This window comes from Abramis brama, assembly GCF_963993115.1.
Source record: "Abramis brama genome assembly, chromosome: 24".
NCBI classification, from domain to species: Eukaryota; Metazoa; Chordata; class Actinopteri; order Cypriniformes; family Leuciscidae; genus Abramis; species Abramis brama.
Genome location: NC_139986.1, coordinates 14,168,025 through 14,194,697, shown reverse-complemented (window position 1 = coordinate 14,194,697; position 26,673 = coordinate 14,168,025). Strand labels below are relative to the sequence as shown.

The 26,673-nt window shown below is 37.0% G+C and overlaps 3 protein-coding genes across 8 annotated transcripts in view; 1 reads left to right on the top strand and 2 right to left on the bottom strand.

Moving 5' to 3' along the window:
* Positions 1-3,598, bottom strand: part of ncoa2 (nuclear receptor coactivator 2) — a 90,974-nt gene extending 87,376 nt beyond the window's left edge. For 4 of the 5 annotated variants that reach the window (XM_084102933.1, XM_084102934.1, XM_084102935.1 and 1 more), the window contains exon 1: positions 1,845-2,087. The gene's annotated coding sequence lies outside the window, so the exon portion shown is untranslated. Of the gene's footprint in view, positions 1-1,844; positions 2,088-3,343 lie in introns of those variants that run through there. The other variant, XM_084102932.1, reaches the window with a different exon arrangement.
* Positions 3,599-4,437: 839 nt separating this feature from the next.
* Positions 4,438-16,558, bottom strand: tram1 (translocation associated membrane protein 1). The gene is made up of 11 exons (XM_084103404.1): positions 16,173-16,558; positions 14,689-14,752; positions 14,088-14,209; positions 13,810-13,926; positions 13,646-13,704; positions 12,472-12,556; positions 12,216-12,286; positions 11,648-11,752; positions 11,351-11,494; positions 9,454-9,599; positions 4,438-5,575 (listed from the first exon to the last, which is right to left on the bottom strand). The coding sequence occupies exons 1-11, from the start codon at positions 16,293-16,295 to the stop codon at positions 5,502-5,504; spliced, it is 1,110 nt and encodes a 369-aa protein (XP_083959530.1). The 5' UTR covers positions 16,296-16,558; the 3' UTR covers positions 4,438-5,501.
* Positions 16,559-18,148: 1,590 nt separating this feature from the next.
* xkr9 (XK, Kell blood group complex subunit-related family, member 9) lies at positions 18,149-23,143 on the top strand. 2 transcript variants are annotated; one of them, XM_084103402.1, is made up of 4 exons: positions 18,149-18,533; positions 19,615-20,046; positions 20,693-20,889; positions 22,314-23,143. In XM_084103402.1, exons 2-4 carry the CDS (start codon positions 19,751-19,753, stop codon positions 22,940-22,942), a joined length of 1,122 nt encoding a protein of 373 aa, XP_083959528.1. In that variant the 5' UTR covers positions 18,149-18,533; positions 19,615-19,750; the 3' UTR covers positions 22,943-23,143. The 2 variants fall into 2 exon arrangements, with proteins under 2 accessions (XP_083959528.1, XP_083959529.1); XM_084103403.1 differs by having other exon boundaries at positions 18,499-18,719.
* The last annotated feature ends 3,530 nt before the right edge of the window (positions 23,144-26,673 follow it).

The following is a 26,673-nucleotide window of genomic DNA, read 5'->3' as shown; positions in this document are numbered from 1 at the left end:
AAATCCTGATTTGTTGTACTAGTTAGTCCTAACACATATCTTATTCAATATTTAGTTAGGTTCAAGTACTGATTTGCCATTTCTAAAAAAGTCTGGAACATCATTAAAAAGCATTTGTAATTACACATTTTGATTAAATATTAAAATCTGAGGGTGGTAAAAGCAGTAAAAACAGGATTTTTTTTTATTTCCACAAAATTGTTAATGGAACTATTAATGGACTGGAATCCTTAAAATGGAATGAAATCCAAATCAGAATCAATCAGCAACTACCACATGTAATAACCAAATTTGATTAGAATTAAAAGGTTAGTTCACACAAAAATCAGTAATTTACTCTCCCTCAAGTTGTTCCAAACCTGTATGAGTTTCTTGCTTCTGTTGAACAGAGAAGAAGATATTTTGAAGAATGTTGGTAACCAGACAGTTGATGTACCCCATTGACTTCCATGTTTTTTTGTTGTTGTTTTTTCTACCATTGATGAGTCAGTGGCTATACCGTCAACTGTTCGGTTACTCATATTCTTCAATATATTTTGTTTTGTGTTCAGCATAAGAAAGAAACTCATACAGGTTTGGGACAAATTGAGGGTGAGTAATTGATAACAGCATTTTAATTTTGGGTGAACTATCCCTTTAAGACCATGGTCTGCGTTTGCAAAAGAGGAAAATTCACAAACAACAACAGGATGTATGCGAACAAATGATCAACCAAATATTCAGGACCGAATGGGGAGAAGAAGCAGCAAGCTATTTCTACGTTAAAAGGATGTGTAACGAGTTAGGAATGAAACGCTAAGGTGCATCTAAACATGACCTAGATGCACCTTAGCATTTAAGTCGCAACTCGTCATTTTAAAACGACCGATACCCGGGTTCTCATTTGGTCTTGAATGGGTGGTTCATCGTTTGTTTGACCCAATAAACTGCCCGGCGGCGTGACGTCACACAGCGTAAACCATCGTCACGGTGGCTACGAACTCCGTGTCGACCAAACTAAAAATCTGCTCGAGCGCTGGACGATAAAAGCAGCCTCTGCTCCACATATAAGCGCTGGTGAAAATAGCGGAGTTCAGGCAAATCACGAGGTAAATGCTAATTAGCAGCATTCCCAGCCATTGGCGCCCCAACTTTTCCTTTCTTTAAACACACGAGACCTGAAAACCGAACCGTGGTGTGCAGTTCAGCAAAGAGCTGACTCACTAATCTCAGCCCTCGCAGAAACGAAACGCGGTGACTGTCAAATAACAACGCGCTTTTACTTTCCGCGAACGATACATTGTTCGCTTTAGCGGCTCGCTTTAGAACTGTTACGTCCCCAACTCGCTACAATGTAACACAAGCATTCCAACGGAACCCCCATTACCACGTTACAATGTAACTGTTCTGCCCGCTAAAGTTAAAATCCTCCTAAATAGTGTTCCACGGATGGACTTGCCTTCCTCGCATAGTCAAATGGAGGCTCGAAGGCTAAAGCTAGCCAGGCAAATAAGAGGGGGGGAGCTGGCTAAACTTAATCGCGAAAATGCAAGCAGCGCGGGCGAATCAAGTAAATCAGCGACACAATTGAAATGTTAAAACAATAACAGCAGTGCATTCGCTTCAAGGTCGCTCAAAGCGATTTGTTTACACAACGACAAGAAGCGAAAACACAACTCTCTAACTCTGCAAAGTGGCCAGGCTGATATAGCGAGTGTAGCTGGTTTAGCAAGCTAATGCAGGATAACGCCGCCGCGGAACTGTGATTGGATCCTGCAGCGACTGTGTAAAAATCGCGTTACAAAGCCACCCCAAACCGCCATTCACCGGCAAACATAGAACATTTGCAAACACGTCGGACTTACAGTGTTTTGTTTCCTCTTAAATCCCGTACTTAATGTCCAGCTCTGACCTTCGGGTTGGTGAAACAGCATTATAGTTAACTGCCGCCGCCATGTTCCTGCTGCCTTATGCCTAACGATGGCTGGCTGCTTGTTTATCTCGCCAGCAAAACCTCCCCCACATACTACGGGCACCAGTATCTACTCGTTTACTCTAGCCTGCATAGCAACCTTGCAGTGAGCAACGGGGCAAAATGATGATACAGCAAACATAATGACGCGGCTCACCGGTTGGATCGCATTTTTCGTGCCTTTGTAGGCTATATCCTAAACTGCAAGTAGATGCTTCATAATATTTGAGGAGGAAATCAAAGCAGCGCTGAAAAACAGTTTACAAACGCTTTCACCTTTAGTGGTAGGCTACTGTGTGTGAGAGAGTAAAAAGTGTGCCAGAGTGGTCAGGTCACGAGCCGGTGTTGTTGTTGTTAGTGCGAATCCAAAGCAATCTGCACTCTGTTATCAATGTCATAACAGCTTAATTAGAAAACACATTAGCAGAACCAAATCAAACTGCTTTTCAGACCTCCATACATCACATCCTACTTGTTATGATTTACTTTAAGGCTCTTAGAATACATTTAATCTACATTTTCTTATCAAATAAACACTTTTAACCAAACAAAACAATACACTGCCAAACAGTGTATTAGACTGGCTGTGACTATACAACAGCAAGAGAAAAAGTTCAGGAGTGTTTTGATCTGAGAATAGCACGTTTAAATCCAATTTTATCCATCATGAGTATTTTGGCAACAATGAGCAATACATTTGTTACAGGATTTATTAAGCCTAATCTTTGTTAATGTTAGTTAATAAAAATACATTGCTGTGCATTATGTCAATACAACTTTTGATTTTAATAATGTATCAATAAAAGTTTAAAATTAACATCAACTAAGATTAATAAATGCTGTAGTAGTATTGTTCATTGTTAGTTCATGCTAACTAAAGTAGTTAACTAATGTGAACAAATTTAGCCTTATTGTAAAGTGTTTTGCAAGTCTTAACAGTCTTAAGAGGTCCAAGTCTTCTCTGTACTGAAAATCATGATTGTATTTGCCGTATTATCACTGTAGAGATTGGTATTTAAAATGTCATTATAGCCTAGAAATAAAATATTTAAAGCAAAATGCTATATACTTTTATGTAATATGAATTTCTCAAGCAGCCCATTGTAATGTTTAAGTCAAGACATGTCCTCGATCATGACTATGAATAGCCTACGCATAGCCTATAGCTATATTTTAAAGAACATATTGGCCATCTAAAATGGGAACAAGCCCGAATATTTTTTTTTCTTCTTCTCTACCATAATGTAACAGTCTAGTAGTCCAGCATGCCTCTTAACTGTATTGAGTTGTCAAATTCACACACATTTTTACTTTTGTACCATAGCCTATATGCGCACCTCAAAAGGCAACACGCTCATGGACTGGTCGATCTGGCAGAAAGCCACAGCTTACCGTGATTAGTCAGCAACAATAACCCCGAAATGCGTCAGGTATCCGATCAAAACCCACACGGCGACAGGTTGATTTCCTATAGCCCATAAAAATACTTCCATGTGAATGTACGCCAGCGACCGAGATCAAGCATCGACGAATCGGAATGAATCCTACGTTCCAACCCGTGTCGATCAAAGGTCTACATCGAAAGTAACTTCTCTCAAAGGGAAATCTGCAAACAGTGACTTATGCAATATTCTGCTGTTCACTGTTTCAGATTGGCACGCGCTTGCCAACAATTGTGAAACAGCACGGGTTTGTCGCAACGAAAAATGTCCCTAAAGAGTTCGGTTTAGGAAAGCATTAATACATATTTTGTTATTATGGTTTGTTTAATACTTTTGCTTTAGGAAAATATCTCCAACATACGCGCAGAGCAATTTGAAAGAAACATTAAATATCACTGTTGTCTGTTAAGAAAAATCGTGGCGAACAGCGCCACAACATGGTCAACACTAACATTTTATGCAGAATGACCTCTTAAAATAATATAAAATGCACTTCATTATGCCTTTTCACATATCTTTTGAGAATTGCGTAGAGTGTGCAAATTATTAAATTACTTTTATATTAATATAAAATTATATATATATAAAAAGACACAAATATATATATATATATATATATATATATATATATATATATATATATATATATATAGTTTATGCCAGTGAGGCTCGAGCAACGAACTGTTGCTATGGTTACCCCCTCAGGAGAACGCGACTACTGTTCTATTTAGCGCTTTCTGACCAACTTGGACTTCATTGGACCATGGATTTCAGTGAACTAATACAAACAAAATCTCATTTTTAAAATGTTTTCACCGTAATTTTCTACACTTTAAAAAGTTAACAACTTAAAAAAAGTAGGAAACCTGTTGGCTTAAAATTAAGTAAATAAACTTAATGCGCAATTGAAAAAAATAACTTATGTGGAGTATTGTCAAGTTTTTAAGTTGAGTCAACTGATCACTTTTTAGAGTGTACAATGCAATAAAACAAATGCAGAAATAACAGGTCATGTTTTGACAAATGCAGTAAAATAGGGACAAATAACCGTGAAAACAACATTTTTATTAGTGCATTCACTGGTTGTCTTTCTAATTTGTTGTACTTGGGTAAAAGAAAGGTGAGATAATGATTGTTCCTAACTTCATTCTCAGTATTATTGTTCTTAAACTGAAACTATCCTGCTATGAAAATTATGTCTGAGAACTTTTCCTTAAGGTTCTGACCATATGCTCACAATCTCATGGAATGGCACTTGTGATTTGACATTTCCATGTGTCATCTACACTGAACAGCAATGTCATCTGAGCAAAGTTCAAGATTAAAAGGTAGAATCTAAAGCACATTGCAGGAACATGTTCCTTTGCTAAATAAACAATTTGTGGAGCATTACACTATTCGCTTAGCTTAACCAGTGCAACAAATGGAATCCATATTTGTTTAAAAAAGGCATTAAATGAATGTTTGCGCTTGTGATCTTATTCTAATGAACAACAAAAAAAAAAGTGTGACAATGCTTTTATACAACAACACAATGAAGAGACATTAGACATGGTTCCAAATGCATAGGATAGAATCAGAAAAAACTGAGAACTTGCCTTCAGAGAACTTTAAATACACCCCTGATTTCAAACTCAAGTTAAAATACTGTATTATCTCTGATCTGTCAAAATGATGCATGGTTAGGCACTTGTAAAAAATAAGTTACTTTTTTTCCCCACAGCTTTTGGGTTTTATTTGTAGGTATGGCTGGATCATAGTTTTGGATTAAGCAAATAAAGCAGAGAGCGTATGGACCTTCGGAAAAAGGAAACAAATGTAGGCGAAATAAAAAGCCCCCTCCAAAAAAAAACAAAAAAAAAATCCAACTTTTTTTCCCTTAAGCCCTTCTTGCAAAGAGACAATAGTTTGATGGCTTTGTGAAATACAGCATTCAACATCCTACAGGATCAAAGAGCAGGATGAGGAAGTTGCCATATTGCAGAGTTTCTTTTTTCTTTTTTCAGATAAACAAGAGGGGAAATGGGCAACAAACTGTGGGACAGAGAGGAGGGAGAGGAATGATCAGGCTGATTTCAGCCAGTACAGAAATTGGGAATGTGGGTGGTTTATGATGACTTCTCCTTCCTCGCTCTGGGAGAATCTGCTCCGCTGGCACCAACAGATCCGTTCACACCATTGGCTGTGACAAACACAAATGACAAGAGGCTTGACGCAAGTAATTAGCAGTTCATTTTGTAGTTTAGATCCCTATAGTTTTGTTATACTGAATATCAGTGACTACGTCTCCAAGCGGAAAAATGCCACTTAATGAATTTGCTAAAAGGGACAGTTCACCCAAAAATCTGTAATTTACTCACACTCATGTCTTTCCAAACCAATAACACTTTGGTCAATCTATAAAACACAAATGAAGGTATTTTTAATGAAACCTGAGATGTTTCGGTCCCTCCACTGAAAGTCCAGGTAGCTATCAAGGTTATAAAGGCATCGTAAAATGAATCAATGTAAATAGAGCGGTTTAATTTAGAACATGATCTAAACAATGATCGACAAACATACAAATAGCATATGGTAGATATACGAAAATTTGTGTCAAGAGCTAGAACAAATCTCAAAAGTTCTCATGCATCTTTTGCACACGTTTGAGCTTCTGCATTTACCATGTGTGATGTGCTCTATGTATTTGTGTCGATAATCCTTAAAATGTAAATGAAAAACTATATTAAATCTGTTCATCATATCAAGAGATCAAATCTCTTCACAAGACTTGGATTAAACCACTCAATTCATATGGATTTGTTTTTACGAGCCTTTATAACCTTTTAACCTGGATCTTTTAACTTATGGTTATCTGGACTTTCAAAGGAGGAACAAACCTCTCAGGCTTTATTAAATCTTATGGACTTGGAACGATATCCGGGTGAGTAAATGATGATAGAATTTTCCTTTTTGGGGGGTGAACTCTCTCTTTAATAAAAGCAATACACTTTAAATACAACCCTATTTTCACTATACAATGCAACCTCAAGTACTTTACTGATTAAATGTAGAAATGTAGATTCTAGATTGGAACAAGGGCTCTTCTGATTTTGCCATTTTGTGTATATTGCAGTATGTGAATATATCTGTGCAGCACAGGACTGCCTAAAGTTGACATATTAGAGCAGTGGATTTCAACCTTTTTGACTTCAAGGCCCATACAGTCCAAAACAATATTTGAAGGCCGTCCCTCGCTCACTCAAATTTCTACCCGATAAAATATTTTAGAGCTTGGCATAACTAGAAAGATATGTAGTCATTATAAAAATAAAATTCTTTAAATATATTTCTTAATTTTTGGTTACGTCATCTTGAGGCCCCCTTGGAAGTTTGTTGAGGCCCCCTGGTAGAGAACCACAATAAAGAAACATACATGAATGAAAAAAGGCATGGGACGGGCATTATGTTAAAAGGTTAGTTCACCCAAAAATTCTGTCATTAATTACCCACCCTCATATCGTTACAAACCCGTAAAACTTTCCGCTGACAAAAGCTGCCAAAAACAAAAGCTCAACCGAACCTGCTTGACGCACAAGAACAAACCTCATTGGTTGATGTGGAAGCTCAAACGTGCTGCATAACACACGAGAATGAACCTCATTGGTTGATGTGGAAGGTCAAACGTGCTGCGTAACACACGAGAATGAACCTCATTGGTTCATGAGGAAGCTCAAACGTGCCGCGTAACACGAGAATGAACCTCATTGGTTGATGTGGAAGCTCAAACGTGCTGCGTAACACGAGAATGAACCTCATTGGTTGATGTGGAAGGTCAAACGTGCTGCGTAACACGAGAATGAACCTCATTGGTTCATGAGGAAGCTCAAACGTGCTGCGTAACACACAAGAATGAACCTCATTGGTTCATGAGGAAGCTCAAACGTGCTGCGTAACACACGAGAATGAACCTCATTGGTTCATGAGGAAGCTCAAACTTGCTGCGTAACACACGAGAATGAACCTCATTGGTTCTTGCGGAAGCTTGAACGTGCTGCGTAACACGAGAATGAACCTCATTGGTTGATGTGGAAGCTCAAACGTGCTGCGTAACACGAGAATGAACCTCATTGGTTCTTGTGGAAGCTCGAACGTGCTGCGTAACAAGAATGAACCTCATTGGTTGATGTGGAAGCTCAAACGTGCTGCGTAACACGAGAATGAACCTCATTGGTTCATGAGGAAGCTCAAACGTGCTGCGTAACAAGAATGAACCTCATTGGTTGATGTGGAAGCTCAAACGTGCTGCGTAACACACAAGAATGAACCTCATTGGTTCATGAGGAAGCTCAAACGTGCTGCGTAACACACGAGAATGAACCTCATTGGTTCATGAGGAAGCTCAAACTTGCTGCGTAACACACGAGAATGAACCTCATTGGTTCTTGCGGAAGCTCAAACGTGCTGCGTAACACGAGAATGAACCTCATTGGTTGATGTGGAAGCTCAAACGTGCTGCGTAACACGAGAATGAACCTCATTGGTTGATGTGGAAGCTCAAACGTGCTGCGTAACACGAGAATGAACCTCATTGGTTGATGTGGAAGCTCAAACGTGCTGCGTAACACGAGAATGAACCTCATTGGTTGATGTGGAAGCTCAAACGTGCTGCGTAACGTGAGACTGAACCACATTGGTTCATGAGGAAGCTCAAACGTGCTGCGTAACACAAGAATGAACCTCATTGGTTGATGTGGAAGCTCGAACGTGCTGCGTAACAAGAATGAACCTCATTGGTTCTTGTGGAAGCTCGAACGTGCTGCGTAACAAGAATGAACCTCATTGGTTCATGAGGAAGCTCAAACGTGCTGCGTAACACACAAGAATGAACCTCATTGGTTCATGAGGAAGCTCAAACTTGCTGCGTAACACGAGAATGAACCACATTGGTTCATGAGGAAGCAGAAACGTGCTGCGTAACACGAGAATGAACCTCATTGGTTCTTGTGGAAGCTCGAACGTGCTGCGTAACAAGAATGAACCTCATTGGTTGATGTGGAAGCTCAAACGTGCTGCGTAACACGAGAATGAACCTCATTGGTTCTTGTGGAAGCTCAAACGTGCTGCGTAACACGAGAATGAACCTCATTGGTTCTTGTGGAAGCTCGAACGTGCTGCGTAACAAGAATGAACCTCATTGGTTGATGTGGAAGCTCAAACGTGCTGCGTAACACGAGAATGAACCTCATTGGTTCTTGTGGAAGCTCGAACGTGCTGCGTAACAAGAATGAACCTCATTGGTTGATGTGGAAGCTCAAACGTGCTGCGTAACACGAGAATGAACCTCATTGGTTCTTGTGGAAGCTCGAACGTGCTGCGTAACAAGAATGAACCTCATTGGTTCTCGCACGTCAAGCGAACATGCTTGAGATTCCGTTTGCCACAACTGATGTGTGAATTGATGAATGTTTAGGTGAATAAAAGCCTAAATTCAATCCGTTCATCATATAAAGCGATAGTTTCTCCAAAAATTTTGGACTAAATCGCTCAATTCATATGGATTAGTTTTACAATCTCTTTATGAACTTTTTGAAGCTTCAAAGTTTCAGTTGAGTAGTTGTCTATGGAGACAACTAGGTCTATGTCTCTGATTTCATCAAAAAGATCTTCATTTGGGTTCCAAAGATGAAATAAAGTCTTACGGGTTTGGAACGACATGAGGGTGATTAATTCATGTAATTTAATAATAATAATTAATTTAATTAATAATGTGTGAACTATCCCTTTAAGAACTCAACACAATACTCGCGCTGATTGACACACCTGAGGTGCACACAGAAAGCCGCCTTTTGCAATGCCAAATTCAGTTATCTTTCAAAGCTTATTACACTTGAACAGTGTCAAAATGCCATCTTGGTGAGTATTTGCTTATGTCTTAAGTGAACAAACAGTTTGGATGCATGTCAGTTGAATATTAGTAAAATAAAGTGACTCCTGCCATAAAAATGACTTAGATCATTGGTCATATCGCCCAACCCCAATTGGAACAGTAGAATCGGATCTTAAGTGGGCAAAACTGACCTTTCTTTGATTTGCTCTTAGAAGACGACGGTTTCTTTTTTAAGGTCTGAGTCTGTGCATGTTCTCTCCATCGTCGCAGCTGGAAGTTGATAAATTTCCACATCATAAAAGCCTGAGTGGTGCATATTGCAGCCAGGACAGTCACCCTGAGAGAAACAGAGATATTACAAACAAATCCAACAATAATACAAGCAAAAGGTCATCATTATTTCTTCCATCATCTGGTGTTTAACTAAATCACATCCATCCAAAAGGCACTCACTTCCAGTAGAAGAGCTTTTACAATGCGATCTTACATATTCATGTTATGATGGAAATTTTGGGATACTAGAGCAAATTTTTATATATGATGCCAAGTTTTGTTTTTTGCCCAAATGACTGTTGACATCTCTCACTCTGCAAATCATTTTTAAAGGGATAGTTCACCCAAAAATGAAAATTAGCCCATGATTTACTCAACCTGAAGCCATCCTAGGTGTATATGACATTCTTCTTTCAGACGAATACAATCAGAGTTATATTAAAAAATGTCCTGGCTCTTCCAAGCTTTATAATGGGAGTCAATGGGTTTATTATATTTATATTTTTATATATATATATATATATATATATATATATATATATATATATATATATATATATATATATATATTTCTTTTTTTTAAAGTTCATCAAAGCACATCCATCTATGATAAAAGTGCTCGACACGGCTCTGGCGGGGTAATAAACGCCTTTTGAAGTGAAGCGATGCGTTCGTGTAAGAAAAACACAAACTTTAAAACTTTATCAAAAATATCCATATTTAAAACTTTATTAACTATAGCAGACGGCATGCGCAAGTCGACTTGCGCCAAAAAACTAACCCTTGACGATGCATGACGTAGGATGTAAGAGTAGCGTAAGCTTAGATGCTTCTCGCGGTTCAAACAAGCAGGGCTGAGCAACCGCGTTCGTCATTACATTGTGCGTAAAGTTCAAAGGTTAGCCTTTCGCCGTAAATCAATGCGTAGGGCCGTCTGCCGGATAGTTGATGAAGTTAATTTTGGATATTCTTCTCACACGAACACATCGCTTCACTTTAGAAGGCGTTTATTAACCCGCCAGAGCCGTGTCAAGCACTTTTATCATGGATGGATGCGCTTTGATGGACTTCCAAAAAAAGTATACCCATTGACTCCCATTATATAGCTTGGAAAAGCCAGGACATTTTTTTTTTTTATATATATATATAACTCCGATTGTATTCGTCTGAAAGAAGAATGTCATATACACCTAGGATGACTTCAGGGTGAGTAAATCATGTGCTAATTTTCATTTTTGGGTGAACTATCCCTTTAAAAATGCGTTGCACATACAACATAACCTGTGCAGTACAAACCACTTGAATTCAGAGAATTTTCTACTTCAAAGCTCTACAGAAATTCAACCACATGTCACATGTAAGGCACTTGGTTTATAATAAGATGCTAAAAAATTGCTTCTTGAAAAACAAAATCAAAACAGCAGTTGCTAAAGAGCAATCCAAAATGCTTCAAAACATTTGCATGATTAATCTATTCATTTCACTGCAGTGAGGAAGTGTAAAGCCCAAAGTATACTTCAGCCGCCCTTTTGACGTAATTTTCATCATCAGGAGGGTTCGCGGTAGTCCACACACCCCGTCCGCGTGCATCCCAATTGTGAGACCGCGCGTACGGTGCGCGTACAACAGCGCATGCGCAAGAAAGACAAGAGTCACAACAATTGTACTGAGCATGTGTAGAACTCGGCCATCCGCAGTCAAGTATACTTTGAAAGCTGAGGACACAACTGCGTGCAAGACGCGTCCGGGTGCAGAAATTTAATTATACCCAGGCCTTGAGGATTACAACTAACACAAGATGATCACCCTACTTACCGAACAAACAGGACATTAAAGCTTCCCTCAGCGATGTTCAGACCCTGTTTCTCTGCTCCGGCCAGCCCAAAGCCCACAGTAAGAACAGACAGGGAAAGAGTCAACAAGCGGCCCAGCACAAACAGAACAGCCCACACTGAAAACCTGTTAACATACACAAAAGACTTCATAATGGTCAAACATCCTTGCAAACGCAGAATTGTGCTGCATTTGTAATTTCATATCTCCCTGTGCACAGTAAAAATCATTCAAAGTGTTTATTAGCTGGACTCGCTGTGTCAAATGAATGGCACTCACCCGGTCTGCCTTTCCTCATTGCTGAAGTAAATGAGTCGGGAAACATGGAAGAGGAGCTCAACAAAATAATGAAGAACCAGCAACACCAGGCCCAACCGGTTCAGACTGGAAATACATAATTAATGGTTTAAACAAGAGTGAAACTACTACATTATTAGTCTTTGAAAACTGTAATTATCATCACTATGCATGGTTTTGTAATTATTTCATCTGTAAATGACAGTCATGTCAACTTTACACTATGTCCTAACCAGGCGCAATTAGAGCCACTAAAAATATTTGATGTTTAACAGAAGTCTCTTAAGTTCATCAAGAACACAGAACCTAATATTGTAAAATGTTATTACAATTTATAATAACTGCTTTTGATTTTAAAATGATATTTATTATGATATGATATTTGGTAATTTATTCTTTGTGATGTAAAGCTACATTTTCAGCAGCCATTACTCCAGTCTTCAATGAAAATGTTTACACCGTGAACGTGTGCAATTTATGTTGTAGTAGTACAAAATATGTGCCCTGACAACTGTTTATGATTAATAAACATGACAAATTAATTGCTTACTTCAGAATGTAGGCTCCTGCAATTTGGACCAAGTAAAGACTTATATAAACAAGCTGGCGAGGAATGTCTTCCTGAAAAATAAAACAAGACAACATTGTCATGTCCTCTGTCAATTTCCGTAAAGTAAAAGTTTGGTAAACAAAGGAACCTCTGGAGAAGGAAACTGGTCCCGTCACAATAACAGGATGCATGAATAAGGTTTCAGTGCATGTTGTGCATCCTCACTGGAAACACTACGTTGACTTTGCTTGCTTACTTTCTTGGCCTTCTGGAAGTAGAGCTCGGGGATTGCATGAAGCCAGTAGCCGAGCTGACAGATGTAGTAGAACTTCAGCTGGAACCTAAAACAAGACAACGAACTTCTTCAGCATCTCCACAACTTGTGGAAATCAAATGTCAATGGTAATTGCATTTGCTAGCTGTGTGTTTCATACAGTAGGTCTACAAAATTCAGAAGAGAGAATTAGAGGTAGACTAATGCAAGATAATTTGATCAGGAGCGTTGAGATAGCTTTTGAACTGTCTTCTCGTGCGAACCAGCTCAGCAGATCAGTTTACCAAAGAAGATGTAACTTATGAGCGCTCATGCAGCGGATCGGCAGATGTGACGCGAGGTGGAATATGAACCTCCATCATTTTTACGGCCCACTTCAAAAACAACCATCACTTTCCAACCATTAATTAGCATATTCAATTTCTTCAGATTTAAACACGCTAAGCTTTTAAAGGGATAGTTCATCCAAAAATGAAAATTCAGCCATTAATTACTTCTTTATATCGTTCCAAACCAATAAGAGTTTTGTTAATTTTCAAAACACAAATTTGTAATGAAATCTGAAAAATTTCTGTCCCTCCATTGAAAGGCTATTCCCCAAAACTCTGACCGTTCAAAACGTTCATAAAATGATATGAATCGAGCGGTTTAATCCAAGTCTTCTGAAGAGATCGCTCAACCGTACTTGCTTGACGCATGAGAACAAACCTCATTGGTTCTTGAGGAAGCTCAAATGTGCTGCGTAACACACGAGAATGAACCTCATTGGTTCCCGTGCGTCAAGAAAGCACGCTTGAGCTTCCAATTACCAAAATTGAGTTCTCGATGTACATTCGCTGATCAATATTCATATGTGAATAAAATCTTAAATTAAATATGTTCACCATATAAAGTGATCATGTCTCTTCAGAAGACTTGCATTAAACCGCTTGACTCATATGGATTTATTTTACAAGCGTTTTATAAACGTTTTGAAGCGTCAGAGTTTTGGGTGAATAGACTTTCAATGGAGGTACCAAAAAAATCATTAAAAAAAAATCTCTTAATTTGTGTTCTGAAGTTTTATGGGTTTGGAACAACATAAGAATTTTCATTGATGGGTGACTAACCTTTAAAATAGTCTGCATTTCACAGAAGCACAGACAGCGGTACTTACGGCATAAGAGTGTGCGGGTAGCCGTCCCACAGGCTTACGGGGTTGGACAGGAGGTTCTCCTTCAGATTAAGCAGAATACGTCAAATGAATCCTTCAGACACGGCTATAAACACCAACCTGCACATAAGCTCTATTTTTATGAAACGGAGTAGTGAAGCTCTTACAGAGACAAGAATGCTGGCTCCCCACAGGCAGGAGAAGAGGTAGAACGCACTCAGCTGCCCTGACTCATTGAACTTGCTGTGTTTGGTTTTGGAGAAGTGCATCTTCCTGTTGATTTTCTGAACAGTCATGGATTCACATAAATGGCATAAATCAAAACATTTATTAGTATTAACAGTGTTGCACCAAAACACTATTAAGATACACATTAACATTTATGCAAGAATGATATTAACATTTCAGCTAGAGTAAGCTTATTAATTCACAACGGGATACTTACATCCAGCACATATTCCTGAATAATGGCGTGCATGATAATGGCCACTAACATGTAGAAGAAGACGGTGGCCACATCTTTCAGACCGTAATGGAAGTAATTCACTGGTGTTTCCTCTGGACCCCCTAAAATCCACAATACAACCAAAACATAAGCATGCATGCACACTCGGTATGGCTAGCTTCTTGATTTAATCAAGTATAGACAACTGATATCTGATTTGTTTGTTTAATCTCAAAAAGAAAGATAATGAACAACAGAGCCAATGCAGTTGATTTTACAAATTATTGTTTGATCCTTTGGAACTGAGTAATAATCTTCCAAACTATAAGGAGAGAATCATGATAAAACAAACATATGTTGTTATAAATGTTTTTAAATGATTGAGCTAACTTATGAACAGCCATAGCAAGTGGCATCAAACATTAGCTCATTAGTAGACAAAAATTTGTTGGAACAAACCCTTGTGTTTAAATTATTGTAACAGAAATGCACACATAATAAACAAAATTTAACAGAAAATAATAAATAGACAAAAAGTCATTTATACTCAAGCTATGCAAACAGACCAAAATAAACTGGAGGTTATTTACCACATTCTTACCATTTGCTGGAATTGTAACATTGTACTGCACAGTTATGAACAAAACTGCTACCTTTGATGTAATCTGCATGGAAAGAAACATAAAAGGGCAGTCAATACAAAAATAAATAAAGGAATATTTCACTCTAAAATGAGAGACCTGTCATTATAGAATGGCAGTCAGTCAGTCTCTTTCACTATTCATTTTTATTGTATGGGAAATAAGGTTTGTGACGCAAGTGAACAGAAAATAGGCCATACAGATTTTAAATTGATAGTTCACCCAAAAATGAACATTCAAAAATTTAATTACTCGCCCTCATGTTGTTCCAAACCTGTATTAGTGTTTCTTCTGTTGAACACAAAGGAAGGTATTTTGAAGAATTTTGGTAACCAGACAGTTTAATGGTGAAAGTCAATGGCTGTCTGGCTAACAACATTCTTCAAAATAACTTATTTTGTGTTCAGCAGAAGAAATAAACTCTAACAGGTTTGGAACAACTTGAGGCAGAGCAAAAATGTTTGCTTTTTTTTTTTTTTTTTTTTTGTAAAACTAACGTTATACCTTTAAGCAACAGGGTAAGTCAGTCACTGAGTTATAATTTTTGGGCAACCTCTTGTTCCTTTAAGTTAATGATATGGCTATAAGCCACATATAGCAATTATAAGCCGTTTTTTCATACAATACACACATTCTTCAAGATATCATTTACACATAAGACACATCTGTTTAGAAATTCCCATTAAGAGCACCAAATCCGTTTCAGTAATGTAAACTTCATTTCCCATGATGCACCAGTACTGGCGCTGATATTCAGAAAACGATCGTCCAAATCTAACGGTTTTGCAAACTCGCATTCCTAAGTAACGAGGGCCGAGAGTGTAAAATCACTAAGTCGCTATCAGTAAAAGTATTTTGGTTGCAAAAAATCGTGGCCCTCCAGCTGCTGTGCACCGATGACAGCGCTCAGTCATTCTCCGATTGCCACGTAACACTTCATTTGCGCGTAAAAGTATCAGTGCAGCTACAATGTTGCGTAATCATTTTTACAAATCAAGTCTTATCTTCCGGTCAACACTTCATTAAATGTAACACATTTGCGCGTGCTTTTCATCTCGCGGGATTTAAAGTTCCTTAAATCGCTTCATAGGGAATTCCTATCTCTCTCTCGTGCATCATGTTTCTCTGAATCAAAATTCCCAACTATTTCAGTGGAATAAGGCAGTAGCACCTGAGCGTGAGAGTAGGCTAAACCCTGAGGTATAAGATTCATTTATATGAATCAGAAATGCAAAATAATGTAAAAATTCTGCACATTTAAGGTTAAACCAAAAAGTAACCGTTTCATCTGCAGTTAAAGGAAGTGAAAGGATCTGTTCAGACTATGACAGAACAAGAAAGATCCGCTATAGGTTTCTTATAGAAACACTGATCAGGCTGATTTGTCATCAAACTGGTCTTAAATCTGTAACAGTGAATGAATGAAATAAAAGCGGATTCTCACCTCAAACATTAGACCCAGCAGAAACACCATAGCAACACAAGACACAATATCCGCATGGTTCTGGATCACAAACTCGTGGCTGAGCACCGGTGGGTTCTTGTTGTTCTTTTTTCGGATTCCCATCTTGGTGGATGTTGAGAGAACTTTTGGTGAGTGTGAGTGAGGAACACGTCTTCACTATTGTTATCTGGCAGGCACGTCAGTCTTAACGCCTACTTCTGTCTTTCTTCTTCCATCCTCTTTTTCAATTTTAGCCACTTTATACAATGACAGAAGTCGCAGTAGCGCCATCTGCTGGACTGGAGTATAGGAGAAGTTTGATTCATTCTCAGGCCGAGGGCCTATAGTGGTTAGAGATCGACGAGCAGGGACCCCTTTGTATACGCCTAGTGAATAAAAATAAATAGAGGTATATGTATATCTAATAAACGTCCTTTTTGTTAATACACAAGAGTAAATGGACCTTAGCATTAGATTTCAGAAAACTAGCTGAGGCTGATGTGTGGGACTCGTTTCTACAACGGCTGAGGGATTGGCGGCAAATTTGAAATCTTTCTCTCTGACCACCGTAATCAAGCTCTTGATATTTTCATATTGTTTCCTCTTTTGGAAAGTCATAGAAACGCTATTATGGATCGTTTCCATATATGTTGTTATAATTTCCATTCACCACTATAGAAGTTTCCTCAACTATAATGATGCCTCAAAAACCCTGGAAATGTGAAAAGGGTATTTATACATACATTATAATATATTCCTGTATTTACATATCTTTGCTTAGTTGTGGATGGTATTGTGGTCCATATAATCAGGTGCGAAAAAATAAAATAAATAACTGAGTTGATTAGGCTACTTGCATCAAGACAAACAAAAAATGTAGCCTATTACCAGTTTTTTTTAATGGTTTGTTAACATGGACAAATGGTGCATAATCTAATTACATATGTGCTAATTTGCATAAATACCACAACAGATCTAAACATTGGGTATAGCCAGGTGAAAATGTCTTGTTGACACATAACAGTAAAATACTTAATGTTAAGGTCTGAATGGAACCCATTTAGGCTACCAATGAACATTAATACATAGAGGCAGGAAGAAGTACTTTAAACCAGCCTTTATTAATTATTATTGCAGAGATGGGGTTTGGGGCTGGGTCCGTGGGACTGTTTCTGGGGATTCACTTTTTATTTGACCTACCTTTTGTCTTCTGCATTCTCCTTACCATTGTCTCCTGTTCTTCCCTCAGACTCGTCCCCCAGAAACAGTCCCACGGACCCAGCCCCAAACCAAATCTCTTAAAAATTAATAAAGGCTGCTATAAGGTACTTCTTCCTGCCTCTATGTATTAATGCTCATGGGTAGCCTAAATGTGTTCCATTCAGACCTTAACATTAAGTATTTTACTGTTAAGTGTCAACAAGATTCAACAAGACATTTTCACCTAGCTATACCCAATGTTTAGATCTGCCGTGGTATTTATGCAAATTAGCACATATGTAATTAAATTATGCACCGTTTGTCCATGTTAACAAACCATTTAAAAAAAAACTGGTAATACATTTTTTGTTTGTCTTGATGCAAGTAATCAACTCAGTAATTTTCATGGTGATATCTAAAGGTTAAATTTTTTACCCTATTCACGTAAGAAAAAGAATGAATAGGTGTATGAATAGGATATATTTGGGTATTTTTCGAAAATTTCCCCTAATGGGATTCTTCTGGGCTTTTTTTTTCCTTACTCAGGACATATTGAGGATACAAAATCAGTTGAGTTTGCTTCTGTTGCAATTTGTTCAAGGTTGACCCCCATTTTGGCTTAAAGGGGATGAAATAACTTCTATGCCTTTGCAACATGAAGTACAGTTACTTGGAAGTCTATTGCTTACTGTAAAACTTGTAAAGCAGCATACCAAAGCAGGCATTTCCTGTGTTTCATTTTTGACAATGGCCAAACCCACATGATCACAGCACTCACAGACAAGATGTGGTTAGATGGAAGTTAAATGCTGGTTTCAGATCAGAATCTAAGCAATGACCAGAATGCACGGTTATTTCCTGGTTGAGAAGAATAGAAAGGCTGAGACTGAGAGTATAATTGTGGGAATGGCAGGCATTTCTTCTTTTGGTTCTATATTCAAAGTGTCAGGGAATGAATAATTGCTGTGATAATTTATTGTTCCTCCAACAGCGTATATCTAAAGACGTATTTGGGTGTGTATTACATCACACAGTAGCTTTAAGATTAGCTCAGATGGGTGTGGTTTACTCCGTCATCTGAATTATGAGAAATGATATAGAATCAAGAAAGCAGAGACTCGTCGTCACTGCAACAGAGCACGTAGACGAATGGAAACTCCGGTAAGTTTTGAATGGGACTTACAATTTGAACTGATAGCTACTGAGAAGATATGTGCTGATTTAATATTTCACTCGGGAACATCGCAAAGTGACAGTTTATGGCTTGACAAGACTAAGAAGGCTTAGCAAATACTTTTTGTCCTGGTGTTTACGACAAATGTTGTTTCACAACACAACATGTTAACAGTAAGTACTTGATTTATGTACTTTCAGGATGTTTTCTTTAAAATAGTAAATGTCAAAATTTAATATGTATTTATTAGGTAAACACATATACCAGGTGACAGGCAAGACAAGCCTATTTTTTATAGCACATTTCATAGACAATTAAAACTGAAAGTGCTTTGCATAGGCATGATAAAGCAAAAGAAAATCATATAAAAGTCCAAAGGTAACACTTTACAATAAGGTTTAATTTTTAACATTAGGTAACTACATTAGTTAAAGGGATAGTTCACCAAAAAATACAAATTCTGTCATCATTTACTCACCCTCAAGTTGTTCCAAACCTGTATGAGTTTCTTTCTTCTGTTGAACACAAAAGAATGTTGGTAACCAGACAGTTGACGGTAGCAATTGACTTCTATTTTAGTATTTTTTTTCCTAATCTGGAAATCAATGGCTACCGTTCAAAGGCTATGCTCATATAAGTTCATGTTAACTAATGCGTTTAACTAATGTTGATGAATGAAACCTTAAAGTGTTACCAATCCATTCTGAAATAGTTTGAGAACATAAAAATGAATGACATTTCAGGCCCTCTATGAAAATGTACTTTTGATCACATGACGTGAGTCAGAATATTATTAAAAGTGTTTTTTGAAAACAAATGTGCTAGTTCTGATAGTGTGCTGCACATTTTGTGCACATTGCATAATGTTACCATTCATTATTCATTGTATAGTGGCTTGTACTGGACAAAGTCCAAAACATAAATAGATAGTAGAAACACATTTAGATAACATGAAATTAGCACTTAAAGAACTGAATCAATAAGCCGGTTCATTCATTCACAGCAGTATTTAGTTGGTATAAAACAATGTTTTTGATGTCCGTCTGTTCTCTCTCTCATTCCATACAGGTTATCAGGATAAGGACATGAAGGGAATGAGTCAAGCAGCTGTTCTCGTTGACGGGAACTAAATGTCTATCTACATATTCAGCATTAACAAACACAATCTGCCATCAGCGTTCATCAAATGCCCTAAATCACAATCATGACATCTACTGGAAGGGGATTTACCACTTTTCGATGGCTATGCACCATTTTTGGATTCATTTTTTTTTTAGGAGACATTGGATCAGACCTGCTGTTATCTGTGCAGTATTTTAGAAGCGGTCATGTGACCTGGGCCGTACTGACTCTTGTGTTTGTTCTGGTTGGATCTGTTTGCATACAGATATTCAGCTATGCATGGTTCAAAGATGATAAAGAAAATGAAGTTGTTGACAAAGGTCTGTCCACTTCTGATCTGATCGGGATACATGTACTGCAGATAGGCATTATTACAAGGTAACGTCATGCTACTTTATCATGTGACTCAATTCGAACATTCTATCATCATGTTCTCACCCTCATGTCGTTCCAAACTCGTATAAATTTCTTTCTTTGGTGGAACACAAGAGAAAATAAATTGAAGAATGTTTGAGCTGTTTTTGTTCATACAGTGAATGTCAGTGGGGTCCAAAACAACACTGAGAAAAAAAACACTGATTTTAAATGACTAATTTAGTTTGTCAGTTTTGGAAAGTATAGAATGCACAGAATTAAAAAGTGAAAAAGGTCATTTTTTATTTCATAATTCTGACTTTTTACTCGCAATTGCGAGTTTACACGTCACAGTTCAAACTTTATAACTCACAGTTGAGAGTTTATATCTCACAATTCTGGAAAAATAGTCAGAATTGCGGGATAACTACTTTTTTATTGTTTTATTCCTTGACGGAAACAAGCTTCCAGAGAAAAGGTATGAGGGTGAGAAAAATTATGACTGAAGATTCATATGTGGGTGAACTAGTTCTTAAATTAAGAGGAAGGAAATTAATATAGCATCTCCACACTTGGGCTTCTTTATATTCTTTTTATATGCTTTTTTTTATTACGCTGATGCAAACATTTACAAATTGAGTTAATCTTTTGGCCTATCTGTTACTCTAAGGTATTACCATCTCCTGAAGAAGAGTTTTAAAACCCTGTATTCAGGCAAGACTCAAGAGATGGAGCATTCACGCCTTTTCGCCCTCGCTACGGATCTGAGCATGCTCCGCATGTTTGAGACGTTCCTGGAGAGCGTTCCTCAACTCATTCTGCAGGTCTATATCATACTGGAGCACAACCATCGATCTAATCTGCAATGTAAGTCCTGCACAGATACAATAATTACATGCCAGTCAGTGTTGAGGGTAACAGATTACAAGTAATGCAAGTTATGTAATCAGATTACTTTTTTCAAGTAATAAGTAATGCAATTTAGTTACTTTTTCATATAAGTAATGCAAGTTACTTTTTCCCCATTCATTAAAAAATAAATCCCATTCAATAAGCAAATGACTTTAGATAAACATAACATTTGTTTCATTTTTTTTTCTTCTGCAATCCAGAATAGCAGCATAGCTGAAAGGTTTATTTGAGCTGTGCCCTCAACTGTACAGGCATGAACTTGCATTTCTTTCAGCCTTAAGCCGCTTGTCCACCAGCGTCCAATCAATTTTTGTTCCGACGCGACGCCTGTGACGTTTTCGCTGCTTGGGGGGGGGGATAGTTTTGTAAGGCAAACACAAATTCTCGCCACAACGCCCATACACAAATTCTCGCCGCCGAGTTTCCATTGGCTGCTGCCCCGCGTTTTGACGCTCTCATTTGCATAAAGTATCCACCGAGATACTTTTTTGCAGCGCCGCTGTTGACCAAATCGACGCGACCCATCATGCTTTGCGGGGGCGTTTTTGCTGCCTGACGTAGTTCCATAGGAAATGAATGGGCTTTGGCGTCGCGTCAGAAATCGAGACGCTGGTGGACAAGCGGCTTTTGTCGGGTTTTAGGCTTTTTTATTTCACTTTCAGTGGGAAAGGCCTTTATATTGGTCAAACTTTTTTTTGTTATTAAAAAAACACAGGAAGCCCAGCCTTGGTGCGAAAAAAAAAGCAAAAGTAACGTAACATTAATTTCCAAAAAAAGTAACACAATTAGTTTCTTTTTAAGGGAGTAACGCAATTTTGTAAAGCATTACTTTTAAAAGTAACTTTCCCCAACACTGTCTGCAGTCTAAACTACTGTTAAAAAATCTGGGGTCTGTACGATTTTTTTTAAAGAAATGTATACTTTTATTCAACAAAGAAACATTGATCAAAAGTGACAGTAAAGACATTTAAAATTGTACAAATTATTTATATTTTAAATTAATGCTAGAAGTTATATAATCTTAAAAAGAAAAAAAAGAAATTAAAAGAAAAAAAAGTAACATTTGTGTTTCATCAATGGTTCCAAGAAGAACCTTAGATGTTATAGGTACATTCATGGAACCTTTCCATTCCACAAAAGGTTCTTTATTGTGGAAAATGGCTCCATTGAATGGAATGTAAGATTGGAAATGGACAAAAATATTATTAAAATGCTCTTTACACTAAGACATTTTTTTACTTTTAAGAACTGTTCTTTGTGTAACCCAAAATGGTTATTTTATAGCACCACTCTTTATTTTTAAGAGTGTATGTTTATATATCAGCGTAAAAGACTGATGTAATCAGAATTTGTAATTAAATAAAATCTCTTTTTTTTAGACATTAGCATGGCTGTGTCTTTCGTCAACATAGCCTGGGCAACAGTGGATTATCGGCGGTGTTTACGGCGCTCTCTACCTCACATTAATGAGATGCCATGTGGAATCCCAACAGCTGTCTACTTGTTCTACAAAATATTTACCATAACCCCTCGAATCCTCAGCCTCACCCTCTTCATCATGCTTTCCCCCTTCAGTACTCTAGCAATGGCCTTGATATGGCTTGTGGGAACCACCTGGGCAATTGTGGAGAAGACCGATTTCTGCATGTCACCAGTCCTTGAACATCTTTATCGAGCCATTGTTGGAGTTATCCTGGTTTTTACCTTCTTTAACATTAAAGGAGTGAACACCAGAGTTCCTATGACTGTGTATTATATTGTTAGTGTGTGTCAAAATCTTGCTGCACCTATTTTGTTGTATCTGCTCAAGCCGGAGTCTGAAGGGACTGACTACTTCCTGCCCATTATATGTTTTATATTGATAACTAATTCACTTGGACTGGGTTTTCTGGGACTCTATTACAGTCTCCTGCACCCTCGTGGATCTGTGGCAGATGAGATAGATGGAATAGAGGAACTGAAACAAGAGACAAAATCAACTCGTTTCGATCGTTTTTTACAAATATAATACTCTTGATCATAAACTAATGAACTTGGTTAATGAAAAAGTGCATATTTATATTTCTGATGGATTTGGTCAAGTATGAAAAATCTATGTTTAAAAATGCTGCTATGGAATGATATCTGATTTTTCAGGTATAAAATGTTGAACCTTACAGGTGTCATTGAACTTGTAATAATGATGAATATACGTTTCTGCCAATGTTTACATTCTGTTCATTTCATCCTTTCCCAGTAAAGCTGTTCAGTTTTCAATCCTAAAGTGATTGAGTGATTGCAAACACAAAGTTATTCTACGCACACTGACTTTGACTAAGTTTGTGTTTACTGAAAAGTTTTTTGAAAGAAAGAAAGAAAGAAAGAAAGAAAGAAAGAAAGAAAGTTGGGGTCGTAAGATTTATTTATGTTTTTAAAATAAGTTTATGCTCAGTCAGGCAGCATTTAGTTTATCAAAAATACAGAAAACAGTAATATTGTGAAACAATAATACAATTTAAAATAATATATTTCAGAATTTATATTTTTACATGTAGGCTATTCCTGTAATGGTAAAGTAGAATTTTCAGCAGCCATTACATTACAGTCTACATTTACATTATAGAAAAACATTTCTTATAATGTTGGCTAAAACTAGCTAGTAACATGCTTAAACGTATGCAATATGTTTAAGCATTAAATGTTAGCATTGTGAAAAACCTGCCAGCTAGCAATGTGCTAATTCATGCTAGCAACTTGATATATCATGCTTGCAATGTATTAAAACATGCTAGCAACATGACACAGTGATAGCAATGTGCTAAAACATGCTAGCAACATTCTTAAACATACTAGTAATGTGCTAAAACATGTTAACAACTTGTTAGCAATTGGCAAGACTAGTAACATGCTAATTTGCTAATTCATGCTAGGAACTTTCTAAAATGCTTGAAAATTGATAATTCATGCTAGCAATGTACTAAAACATATGACAAACATGCTAAATAATGTTAAGCACATCCTAAGACAAGCATGCTAACAACATAAAACTTGTTAGCAACATGATAAATCATGCTAACGTTACTAGCGTATACAACTTTCAAACTTCAGACGAGGCTTTGTCAAGCTAACATAAAAGTTTGTCCCGACTCCCAATGAACATTATAGGCTACTTTCTAGTTATTAATTTTGCTTATGTTGCTTATGTTTTTGTGTAAACTGCAATGCATTTTTTCAGGATTCTTTGATGAACAGAAAGTTCAAAAGAACAGCATTCATTGTAACATTCATTGTTTGTAACATTAAAAATGTCTTTACTGTCACTTTTGTTCACTTTAATGCATCCGTGCTGAATAAAAGTATTAATTCCTAAAAAAAATAAATAATTACTGACCCCAAACTTTGAATGATAGGCTAGTTTATCTTCACAAACCAGAATTTGCACTGGGCCTCTGATGTTTTCTGTTAATTCAATCACTACCACTAAAATAAGACTGACACAAGATGGCACTGTTGTTCCAGAAAAATCCTTTGGCCTAACATAAACACTGCCTCATCCAACAGGAGATTTTGTTGCCATCATGGAGAATTGTTAAACCTTGAGCTGAAATTTAGACTGTACTGAACATGATCTTCGTCATAATATATTGTTTTATTGTAAATAATAACTTTTTGTAATAAAGGAATTATATCTTTATTTTACTGAAGTCTATGATGCCAGGTATAACAAAACAAATTTGGGACTGTAATTAACACTGTTAATTAAATACAAAATTAGTTTTAAAAATGCATTAGTCCTTCATGTGTACATGTATGTCTATCTGTCTAAAGCAGAAGGATGTGTGAACTTTGACCCTCACAAGTCTACAGAGACCAAGAAAGGCTGAGAGATCATGCAGATTGCCTGTTTCAGAGCTAATTGAAAGATAATAAACTAATCCAGTTCTGTTTTGACTACCAGCAAAATATTGTGCAAGCCATTGGAGTGAGTCAGGATTGAGAGAAGAAAAAAAAAGAGCAAAGATAAAGAGGATTAAAACAGAGAAGGGTCACAGCATTTCCTCAGTGTGCTGTTGAGTGAACATCTGCGCTGAGAACGTGAGCTCACCGTGACAGACAGACTGCAGATTTATTCAACGGTAGTAGCCTTTCAAATAAACATGAGCACTGCTCAGCAGGCTGCAGGCCTTTTTTGATTTTCTCATGTATACATACACACATACAGTGGCCTCAATAAGTATTTGGACACTTTTTGGACATTTAAGTCACACACACACACAAAATAAACCCAACGTGCATGTGCATACAAATGGTGCTGGAGGTTTTCTCTCACAATTGAACCTTTTTTTCTGTTTTTCTTTTTTTTTTCTTTTCTTGCATTTACTTTTAGCCAACTAGTCTCGAACTAAATTTGACAAATCTCTCCTTTGGGGGCAACATCTTCACTTAGAAAACTGATTTGATCCCTAAATAAAGTAAATAATTAGGGTTCCAAAGCCTGTTTATTAATTGCATTTTTACTGTTTTTAAAAATTAGTATTTCTTTTCTGCCCTAAATAGTCTAAAAAGTCATCTAAAAGTTGCAGAGATCTCAAAATTGGTCGGATGGTTCCACAGTCCACCCAGGCACCCCCACACATATGCTTCGGACACTAGGTGGCGCTATGATAAATACATTTGTGTTTTAGTTCATAAGTGAAACTATAATCAAAAGATTACCCAGACTTATTACAGTTTTTTACAATCGCTAGGACACGTATTTATCAATACTTAGGTCACTTTTTCCCAAAACTAACCAACTTTCAACTTGGCACAGCTGTTAATTTAACATTCAAAATACACAAAACACTTCATACATGTCTCAAATCAACACTAACAAAGGTTGTCAACCAACAAACACTTTGTCACTCATAAAACAATAACCTAAAACACTAACAACAGGTAGCATTATATAATGTTTTCTTTTGTTTCTTTACAAACCAAGAATGACACTTTCTGCTGTTTAGAATTGATTGCAGTATACAGTATGTTACATGTTTACATTACAGTACAAAATAAGTTTCCACTTTTGTATAAATGCTAATGAAATTGAAAGTCAAGTCAAGTCACCTTTATTTATATAGCGCTTTTATACTTAATACTGATTGTTTCAAAGCAGCTTTACAGTAATAACTGGAAAAAAATGCAACAAAGTTTGTTTTAGCTGTACTATTAAGAAAATAGCATCATAAAGTAAGTTCAGTGATGGGTCATTTTTGTTATAAAAAGTTATTAATTTAGTTCATTTATATATATATATATAGCCGCTCTGGAGAAAACAGCGATGTCATCGTCCAGCTCATTTCAGTTCTCATATAATGGAGTCAATGCAGGCAGATCAATAATATTGTTGAATATTAAGTATCCCCAACTAAACGAGCCAAAAGCCAAAGGCGACGGTGGCAAGGACGAACAAACAGTGTATGATTATGATTCAGGCAGCATTACAGGTCAGAAGTCAGATTGGATCAGAACATTCAGAATATTATCCAGTTCCATCTGGTTGACTAACACTTGTGTAGGTGTTCAGCTACCTTTAATTGTTTTGTTACTATTTAATTTTTTAGATTCTGAATATATTTCAATATGGTATTACTGTATAAATGTAGCAATTTGCTGTCTTATTTTGTACATTTTTTATGTTTTCAATTATGAACTTTTTCAAGTTTTGAAAATAGTATGTAAACATACAAACTATTGGCCTGTAGGTATAGAGTTTTGGTG

What these genes read in the sequence shown, in the direction of transcription:
- tram1 (XM_084103404.1), bottom strand. Translation starts at nt 16,295, where the DNA reads ATGGGAATCCGAAAAAAGAACAACAAGAACCCACCGGTGCTCAGCCAC. An exon ending in TGTTACAATTCCAGCAAATG is followed by an intron (nt 14,210 to 14,688) that starts GTAAGAATGTGG and finishes TGTGGATTTTAG; the next exon opens with GGGGTCCAGAGGAAACACCA. An exon ending in ACTTCCAGAAGGCCAAGAAA is followed by an intron (nt 12,287 to 12,471) that starts GTAAGCAAGCAA and finishes TTTATTTTTCAG; the next exon opens with GAAGACATTCCTCGCCAGCT.
- xkr9 (XM_084103402.1), top strand. Translation starts at nt 19,751, where the DNA reads ATGACATCTACTGGAAGGGGATTTACCACTTTTCGATGGCTATGCACC. An exon ending in CAGATAGGCATTATTACAAG is followed by an intron (nt 20,047 to 20,692) that starts GTAACGTCATGC and finishes TGTTACTCTAAG; the next exon opens with GTATTACCATCTCCTGAAGA. An exon ending in CCATCGATCTAATCTGCAAT is followed by an intron (nt 20,890 to 22,313) that starts GTAAGTCCTGCA and finishes TCTTTTTTTTAG; the next exon opens with ACATTAGCATGGCTGTGTCT.